The sequence below is a fragment of the Apus apus genome, chromosome Z (genome assembly GCF_020740795.1).
Source record: "Apus apus isolate bApuApu2 chromosome Z, bApuApu2.pri.cur, whole genome shotgun sequence".
Taxonomy (NCBI): domain Eukaryota; kingdom Metazoa; phylum Chordata; class Aves; order Apodiformes; family Apodidae; genus Apus; species Apus apus.
The window spans coordinates 65,542,288-65,552,339 of NC_067312.1; the positions used below are offsets into that span (position 1 = coordinate 65,542,288).

At 52.6% G+C, this 10,052-nt stretch overlaps 1 protein-coding gene across 1 annotated transcript; it reads right to left on the reverse strand.

Moving 5' to 3' along the window:
* Nucleotides 1–3,548: 3,548 nt before the first annotated feature.
* Nucleotides 3,549–9,670, reverse strand: LOC127396028 (cyclin-T1-like). The gene is made up of 9 exons (XM_051643579.1): nucleotides 9,495–9,670; nucleotides 8,434–8,515; nucleotides 7,987–8,115; nucleotides 7,443–7,503; nucleotides 6,638–6,700; nucleotides 6,216–6,261; nucleotides 5,320–5,483; nucleotides 4,898–4,968; nucleotides 3,549–4,523 (listed from the first exon to the last, which is right to left on the reverse strand). Exons 1-9 carry the CDS (start codon nucleotides 9,668–9,670, stop codon nucleotides 3,549–3,551), a joined length of 1,767 nt encoding a protein of 588 aa, XP_051499539.1.
* Between the last annotated feature and the right edge of the window lie 382 nt (nucleotides 9,671–10,052).

Sequence of the window (10,052 nt, forward strand, 5' to 3'; positions counted from 1 at the left end):
ATCACCTCCCTGGCACTGCTGGCCACACTTCTTTTGATGCAGCCCAGGATGCCATTGGCCCTCTGGGCTGTAAGCTATTGTTATTGCTATTGTTATTGTTATTATTGTTGTTACTGTTACAGTTATTATTTGGTTTTAATTATTAAACTATTATTATCCTGATCCATTGACCACATTGATCTGCATTAAATTCCATTGACCCCATAAACCCCCACTGACCCCCATTGACCGCATTGATGCCATAGCCCCAACCAGCCCCACTGATCCTCATTGATCTCCCTTGACCTCCATTGATTCCCATAGCCCACAGTTGATCACCCTTGACCCCAGTGATCCCCACTGATGCCATAACCCTCCATTGACTCCCACTGACCCCCACTGATCCCCATTTGTCCCCACCAATCCCCACAGCCTCCCAGTGACCACATAGCCCTCCATAGACTGCCATTGACCACGTAGTCACCCAATGATGAGTCCCAGAGTGTGATTATTCACAAAAATAGAGCACACTTCCCCATGCTGGAACAGAAGGCCAGGGCCCCCCAGTGTCATGGGGAGTGAGGGCACAGGGGGGCATGAAAGGGGCGTATGGGCAAAAGGTAGGGTGTGGGTGAGAGTTAGGGTGTGCCAAGGGATGTGCAGAGTCACAGGGGTGTGCCAAGGGGTGTGAAAGGGCTAAGGGTGTGCAACACCAACATATGCCAAGGGGTATGTGAAGGTCTTGTGTGCACAAAAGAAGGGGTGTGCAAAAGGTTTGCACATACACAGGAGTGTGCAATGGCAAAGGAGTGTTTAAAGGGCTGTGTGAGGTCCTGGGTGTCAAGTGGGTCCCATCCCACTGCGTGGGCTCAGGGGAGACGATCTATCAGACGGTCTGCTGCAGTGCCAGGAGTCACAACAAGGACTCAGGAAGGACAGAAACATTCTAACAGTCCCAGTACTGTTAGTCACTCGACCAACACGGGGGTGGGAGTCAAGACATGGATTCCTAAATGGTCAAAAAAGGCTTTATTCCGCATGTGGCTTAAAACACAAGTCTGGGTAATTTGCAGTAGGGATATCCTGGATAAAAAGCTTTTCACCTAACAAAGAGGTGAGATAACAACTCTTAACAGCTAACAGTGAGGTAGTAACTTTTAGCAGGTAACAGTGAGGTCATATAACACTTAACACGTAGCAAAGAGGTAATGTAACACCAAATAGTGAGGTAACAATGTTTAACACCTAGAAAAAAGATAATATAACACTTAACACCTAACAAAGAGGTAAGGTAACAATTTTTAACACCTAACAGTGAGTAACAATGCTTAATACCCGACAAAGAGTTAAGGTAACACTTAACGAGTATCATAGAATCTTAGGGGTTGGAAGGGACCTCGAAAGATCATCTAGTCCAACCCCCCCTGCTAGAGCAGGGTCACCTAGAGCACATCACACAAGAACGCATCCAGGTGGGTTTTGAATGTCTCCAGTGAAGGAGACTCCACAACCTCCCTGGGCAGCCTGTTCCACTGCTCTGTCACTCTCACAGTAAAAATTTTTTTTCGTATATTCACCTTGAACCTCCTATGCTCCAATTTCCACCCATTACCCCTTGTCCTATCCCTGGTCATCACTAAGAAAAGCCTAACTCCATCTCCCTGACACTCACCCCTTAAGTATTTGTAAACATTAATGAGGTCACCCCTCAGTCTCCTTTTCTCCAAGCTAAAGAGACCCAGCTCCCTCAGCCTCTCCTCATAAGGGAGATGTTCTACGCCCTTAATCATCTTTGTAGCTCTGCGCTGGACTCTCTCAAGCAGATCCTTGTCCTTCTTGAACTGAGGGGCCCAGAACTGGACACAATACTCCAGATGCAGCCTCACCAATGCAGAATAAAGAGGTAGGAGAACCTCTCTTGACCTACTAACCACACCCTTTCTAATGCACCCCAGGATGCCGTTGGCCTTCTTGGCCACAAGGGCACATTGCTGGCTCAGAAGTAGATCAGTGAAGTAATGTAACAAGTCTTATACAGCTAAGAGTGAGTAACAATGCTTAACACCTAACAAAGAGGTAAGGTAACAACTCTTTAACAGTGAGGTAACAATACTTAACACCCGACAAGGAGTTCAGGTAACACTTAACAACTATCAGTGAGTTAAGGTAACAAGTCTTATACAGCTAAGAGTGAGGTAACAGTGCTTAACACCTAACAAAGAGGTCATATAACACTTAACACCTAACAAAGAGGTAAGGTAACAACTCATTAACAGTGAGTAACAATGCTTAACACCTGCCAAAGCAGTAAAGTAACAATTATTAACACCTAACAGTGAGTAACAATGCTTAACATCTGACAAAGAGTTAAGGTAACACTTAACAACTATCAGTGAGGTCAGGTAACAAGTCTTATACAGCTAAGAGTGAGGTAACAATGCTTAACACCTAACAAAGAGGTCATATAACACTTAACACCTAACAAAGAGGTAAGGTAACAACTCATTAACAGTGAGTAACAATGCTTAACACCTGCCAAAGCAGTAAAGTAACAATTATTAACACCTAACAGTGAGTAACAGTGCTTAACATCTGACAAAGAGTTAAGGTAACACTTAACAACTATCAGTGAGGTCAGGTAACAAGTCTTATACAGCTAAGAGTGAGGTAACAATGCTTAACACCTAACAAAGAGGTCATATAACACTTAACACCTAACAAAGAGGTAAGGTAACAACTCATTAACAGTGAGTAACAATGCTTAACACCCAACAAAGAGTTAAGGTAACACTTAAAAGCTATCAGTGAGGTAAGGTAACAAGTCTTATACAGCTATCAGTGAGTAACAATGCTTTAACACCTAACAAAGAGGTAAGGTAACAATTTTTAAACACCTAACAGTGAGTAACAATGCTTAACACCTGACAAAGAGTTAAGGTAACACTTAACAACTATCAGTGAGTTAAGGTCACAAGTCTTATACAGATAAGAGTGAGTAACAATGCTTAACACCTAACAAAGAGGTCATATAACATTGAACACCTAACAAAGAGGTAAGGTAACAACTCTTTAACAGTGAGTAACAATGCTTAACACCTGACAAACAAGTCATGTAACACTGAACACCTAACAACGAGGTAGGGTAACAACTCTTTAACAGTGAGGTAACAATGCTTAACACCTAGAAAACAGGTAATATAATACTTAACATCTAACAAAGAGGTAAGGTAACAACTTTTAACACCTAACAGTGAGTAAAAATGCTTAACACCTGACAAAGAGTTAAGGTAACACTTAACAACTATCAGTGAGGTCAGGTAACAAGTCTTATACAGCTAAGAGTGAGGTAACAATGCTTAACACCTAACAAAGAGGTCATATAACACTTAAGACCTAACAAAGAGGTAAGGTAACAACTCTTTAACAGTGAGTAACAATGCTTAACACCTGACAGAGAAGTCATATAACAACACCTAACAAAGAGGTAAGGTAAGAACTCTAAATAATAATAAGTTGTAACAGAATTAAGTAATTCTTCATGAGGCAGCGGAATGAGCTCTTTCTCTTCCCTACAGGGAAAGCCCAGGTTTGGGCTCTGTGAACACTCCGTCTTCCAAAGGGGCTTTACCTGGGCAGAGGGGAGAGCCAGGGGGGCAGTTCTGAGGGCAGGGGGATGGTCCAGGCTTGTCTATGTGGGTGGCAGTGCTGGTGCTGTTGGAAGCCAGGAGGTCCAAGGGGTGGGAGTGGAGGAGCGGCACGTTGGGGTCCTCGGAAGCCTGGCTGGTGTGGGGCCCCTGGGCCTTCTCTGATGTGTTGTGGGGCCACTGGGCCTCTGTGGGACCCTCCTCTGATGTGTCATGGGGGTCCTGGGATAAGGGGAGGCTGCCTGCTTGCAAGCTGTGCCCTGGGACAGGGGCTGCCCCTGGGAGGCAAGGGTTGGGGAGCGGCTCCTCGGGGCCCTTGGAGACTTTGCTGGCCTTGGGCTGGTGCTCGAGGGTTGCAGCCGTGGCCTCCAGCTCCTCCGGCAGGGGCCTCTTGCGAGAAGAGCCAAGGGGACCGTGGCCTTTGTGGGACACGGGGCTGGGCACGGGGCTGGGCTGGGAGCCTTCTGGACACTTGTTGGCCACGCTGCTGGGGCTGCCACCAAGCTGGGGGTGCAAATGTTGGTGAGAGGGATTGTCGTCTTGTTGTCCTTCCCTCTTCTGCTGCTGTTGGACCAGGGGATCCTGGGAGGTGCAGGTGTACTGGCACCCCACCTTGGCCCCCGTGTTCTCCAGCTGCTGCTGTTGTGCCTCCACCTCCTTGGCACGCTTGGCCTCCGGCTCCTGGAGTGACACTTCACTGTTCTGGCCACTCTGCTCCTGACAGCAAATGATACCTTGCTGTCGGAGACACTCATCTATCCAGGCACGTTTGCTCTTTCTTGGGGTCTCATCAAGGTCCAGCCTGGCTGGACGATACCACCAACCAGTCTCGGACGTTTCCACACGCTGCTGGTGTCCACTGGTGTCAACAGCCTTCAGCTTCTTGGCTTCTTGAGAGGCCTGGAATAGAATCAGTGACCGGTCATGTAGCTTGGGCTGTCACTAAAGCTGGTCTGATAGAAGCAACTCAGCTGGAACTGCACGAGCTCTCCTTTACAGACAGATCCACTTTGCCCCCACCCCTCCTGGTAGGAAAGGACCCAGCCATTGGCAGCAGGGTTGCTAGCGTGGTGGGAAAACAAGGTCTCTACAGAGCTAACTCGAAACAGTGAACTCGGGAGCTGAAGGGATATTTGGCAGATGCAGAGGGTTCAGATTCCCCCTCACACCCTTCAGACACTGCTTGCGCTGTCATCCTGGAGATGCCTCACAGCCTGGAGAAACTAGGGCCTGTGCTCTCCTGCCAGCACCCATGCTCCAAAGCAGACTCTTACCCTCCAGCTCCAGAGGTGCTTCCGCTGGCTGGGATTTTTCTCCAGGATTTGCTGGAACTCCAGAGACAGTTCTGCAGAAGAAACACAAACCCATGCAGGAGGGTCAGAGGCAGGCAGGTCAGTGTGAATCCATCAGGGCAATCCCCCAGTTACTAAAGAGTGGAGCTACTGAGGAGGTGGAGCTACTTCCAGAGGGGAACTACTGAGAACTAGTATCACTGGCCCCACTGGAACTCCTCTCCCTGTGTGCCTTTTGCTACCTCTGTTGTGCCACAGGAGCTGCTGCTGCTGCCCTGCAAACCTCGGCAACACCTCAGTCCTGGACGCACTGGATGGTGGCCATGTTTGAATGGCAGACCCAGGAACACAGACCCCAAAACAATTTAAAAGCCTTTGGGGGGGAACCTCATTCCCAAACTTACCATCTAAGAGCTCCAGAGTGATACCACCATCCATGTGTTCCCACCAGTGCTTCCCATCCTTGGAGACTGGGACCTCCCAGTTGGACTGCTTACAAGCCAGGTGGATGCAGATGCAGGCCACAACCGGAGGAGTGTAGCGCAGGCTGAAGGTGGTCAGCTGCAGGCTGCCCTCACCAGCAGGAAGAGAAACAGAAAGCCCTGAGCTCCCAGGCCTCACACCTGCCCCAGGTGCCAGAGGTGGACATGGTGGGCAAGTCCCTGCCATGCCTCCCCCAGGACAACCCTACTGCCATGGGTGTCTCTATCCTGCTCCACCAATGTGCTCAGCCCTTCCCCCTTCTGCTGCAGACCCTTTGGGGCCAGGAAACTGTCAGCTCCAGGCTCTGTGGCTCATGCAGCAGCACTGAGGCTGCTGCCTTGCTCCAGCCCTCCTCGGAAGGAGAAAGCCAGTGGCTGGGTCACTTGCCAGCCCCCATCTCTGCTCCACCTAGAAGAAAGACCATTTCAAGTGCAGCTCCTGGGATGGCATTAAGGAGTAAAGTGGCCCTCTTCAGGTTTCAGGAAGGCTCTGGTCTCTCCCACAGGATTTTTGCTTAAAGCACTGAAGCTTTGGCTCTGAATAGCACTGGAGTGACTCTGGAGTGCCTACAGGGAGCCTGGCTGCCTACTTGAACTAACTCTCTACCAAAGAAGGCAGCAAAGGTCCTGAGCATCCCATGGGGCTTGCTGGGATGGCTGGTTATGCAGCTGTCTTGGCCTGCCAGCAAGCTCTTGCTGAACCCAACCCAGTGATCTCCAGCTGCTCACAGGCTGCCCAGTGCCCCAGGGATCCCCAGCAGCACATCTGTTTCAGAGAAGACCCTCTGTCCAGCTGAGATCCATGATAAAATAATAACCTTTTGGTTGCCAGGTGATAGGCAGTTCGGGCCAAGTCCTTGCTGGCTGAAAGAGAAAAGGAACAAGCCATGTGTCAGTCTGCACTCCCTGACAAACCTCGCTCTATTGTAGCCAAGAGCCCTGGGCCTCTGGCCTCCACACACAAAACAAACATGGTTTGACTAACTCCATGCCAGAGATACAAGCATTTTAAAAGTTTCTGCAGGTGGAGAGCTTTGCATGGTTCAGCACTGCCACAGCATCACCTCAGCCCTTTGCAGCTGCCTCTGTTTTGACCCCATTTGTTGCAGTCCCTAAGGAAACTGACTGCAGATGGGCTCTTGGACAGGCCCAGATAAACACCACAATGTATTTTCATAGCCCTTCTCTGCCAAACTGAGGTGACATGGAGGAGAAGCTGCAAGCACCCGGCAGAGCTTACCTTGCACGAGCTGCGCACACTTCACCACGTGGGTATGGGGGTGGTCAACGAGGATCTCAAACCCTGGAAGAACACAGACGTGCAGCCATCAGAAAACCAGCAGCACGCCCTGGCAGGTCTATGAGTCTGCTGTGTCCTGCTCCTGGGGGACAAGCCCTTCTCCCCTTCCCTCCTGCAGGCCCTGCTCTCTGCCCAGAGGCAAGCAGGAAGAGGGCACCTGCAAACTGGCTCTGAAGTGGAGCAGGTGTCACTAAGTCCAGCTGTTAACAGTGTCTTTTAGAAAGGAACAGGAAACTGGATCCAACAGCCATGGGCCTAAGTGTAGCCTCCAGCTTCTTTCAGAAAGTCCCCCAAACTGTTGCTGGTTTTGTTGTTGTTGGTGTTTTTTTTTCTTTTTTATTTCTCATTTTCAGCTATCTGATAAAAATAATAACTTTCAACCCAGGTTTTGTGAGAAATCTCTCAGCACAAACTGCTTCCTGGCCACAGGACAAGAGCCCAGTGAGGACAGCGACTGGTAGAGAATCTGTCATGGGGGGAAAAGAGATGAGCCCCCCTTCAATGCTGTAATTCCTCTGAGCATGGAACCTGAGCCCAGTTACACTTGAGAAGCTGATGATAAAGGGAAAACCAAAAGAGCAGGTGTGAAAAAGAAAGTTTGTTGCCTGAATTCTTGCTCTCCCACTGGCCAGCTGTATCTCTGCTCTCCAGCTGTGGAGAAATTTGTGCAGTCAGGCTCTCCACTCTGTGGAATCCTTTCAGGTCTGTGATTGATGTGGCAGCCTGTCTGCTTTGGAAAACTTACCCAGGGTCTCCAGGATGATTGACTCCAGAGACACCAGGTCTTGGCCTTGCTGCAGGAATGCCTGGAGGGGACAGGACAGGCAAGTTACTCCCAGGGAGGCACTCTGGTGAATCCTGCACATTTCTCACTCCCCTTGCTTTGCTCAGGGAGACAGGAAGAACAAAAGGGAATCTCTGCTGATCGGCACTGGGGGAACTGGCACAGACCTGCCAGACCAGAGGAAGCAGAGTGTTGGGTTGGCCCTGCTCCCCTGCTGCTGCTCTGCTGAGGGGGGCTGCATCAGGACCCAAAGCAGCCCTCACAGGCCTCAAACCTGGCACTGACTGGGATGCCCCGACAAGCAGCACAGCAACTAGCTGCTTCTTGCTTGTGTTTTTCCTTAAGCTTTCCTGGATCAAGCTGCCCCTTCTCAGCACGGCTGGCTACTCAGTCTGAGGTCAGACAGGCTGTCTGTAGGGTCAGGATGTAGCATGCTGCCACCACTTCCATGCCCTGTGCCTGTGCTCCTCCCATCAGAGCCCAGTTCTGCCCTCCTGACTATCACCTCACTCTCAGGCTCTAGAGGAGGTTCCAGGGGATGTAGGCAGGAATGTGCTGCATTGATGACCTCCTGTGCAGCACGCTTTTGCTCTTCCACCTTGGCTGCCAAGAACAGAGCCGCTGGTGCCACTGACTGCAAAGAAAAAAAAACTTATTATTGTTTTAAAGATGGGAGGTTCAAGATGCAAGCCAATAGATTAGGCTGATTCTCATGTCTACAACAAATATTCCTTTAGGAAACAAAGCCAACTGTGCAAGTCCAAAGACCACTGGAAGGTGGCAAAAGGGTCTCTGGGGACTCCTGGCAGCTCCAATCCAGCCTTCCCCTTTCCCAGCCCCTCCCCAGGTTGGTCCCACCTCCTTGCCCCTAAGCCAGCTGCCAGGCAGCAACAAGAGCAGAGCTGGAGGGGTTCCCAGTGCCCCCCACCCCACCAGGCCCCAGCACACTCACGTTTCGATGGAACTGGGTGAAGGACTGCACCATGTAGAAACGGTGCATGTAGATGATGGCTGTGTTGATTGCGAGCTGGGAGCTGAGGGGGTTGTTAAGGAAACCTACAGCCCCAATGATGACCCCTGAGATAGATCCTCAGCTCCCCATCACCCATCTGGCACCAATCTGGTTTGGCTCTCCTTGCTCCTGAACTGGGGTCTCCCTGCTCCAGGCTCAACTCTCTCTGCTCCCAGGCTCAGCTCTCCCTGCTCCCAGGCTCAGCTCTGCCTGCTTCCAGGCTCACCTCTGCCTGTTCCCTGGCTCAGCTCTGCCTGCTCCCAGGCTCAGCTCTCCTTGCTCCCTGGCTCAGCTCTCCCTGCTCCCAGGCTCAGCTCTCCCTGCACGCAGGCTCAGCTCTGCCTGTTCCCTGGTTCAGCTCTGCCTGCTCCCAGGCTAAGCTCTCTTTGCTCCCAGGCTCAGCTCTCCCTGCTCCCTGGCTAAGCTCCCCCTGCTCCCAGGCTCAGCTCTGCCTACTCCCTGGCTCAGCTCTCCCTGCTCCCAGGCTCAGCTCTCCCTGTTCCCTGGCTCAGCTCTGCCTGCTCCCAGGCTAAGCTCTCTTTGCTCCCTGGCTCAGCTCCCCCTGCTCCCAGGCTCAGCTCTCCCTGCTCCCTGGCTAAGCTCCCCCTGCTCCCAGGCTCAGCTCTGCCTGCTCCCAGGCTAAGCTCTGCCTGCTCCCTGGCTCACCTCTCCCTGCTCCCAGGCTCAGCTCTGCCTGCTCCCAGACTAAGCTCTCCTTGCTCCCAGGCTCAGCTCTCCCTGCTCCCAGACTCAGCTCTGCCTGCTCCCAGGCTCAGCTCTGCCTGCTCCCAGGCTCAGCTCTGCCTCCTCCCAGACTAAGCTCTCTTTGCTCCCAGGCTCAGTTCTCCCAGCTCCCAGACTTGGCTGTCCATGCTCCCAGGCTGGGGTCTCCCTTCTCCCCCTCTGGGCTCTCCCTGCTCCCCTTTGGGCTCTCCCTGCTCCCCATCGAGCCCAGCTCTCCCCGCTCCCTGGCCAGCCCCACCCCAGGGGTGTCCGGATACAGATGCAGCCGCTGCCCCATGTCCTGCACCAGCCTGGCCGCCTGCTGCCGGTACCAGAGCTCCCGGGGGGAGTCGATCCCGGCGCGGCGCGAGGGGCTGCAGTCCAGCTGCTGGCGGCTGAAGTACCAGCGGGGCCCTGCGGTGCCACCGGCCCCGCCGCTCGCTGGGTCCTCCATGGGATCTGCACCCGGGCACGGACACAGGGATGGACGCAGGGCAGGGCAGCGGAGAGGAGCCTCCCCTGGACCTGGTCACCCCTGTGTGTTCTGATGCAGAACGGTTGCCAAGGGGGCAGCGCCGACGTTCCATGACCCCCGCACCTCCCATCACCCCCCGGGTCCCCGCAGGGCACCTTGTCCCAGGACCTCGGATACCCCCGGGACAGGATCCCCCAGCCCGAGTCGCCACGGCAACGCGCGGGCCAATGGCAGGGCTGGAAGCTGTTTACGGGGCGGAGCCTGGGGAAGCCATGGCAACGCGCGGGCCAATGGCAGGGCCGGAAGCTGTTTACGGGGCGGAGCCTGGGGAAGCCGGGGCACGTTGCCCCGTTCCCCAGTT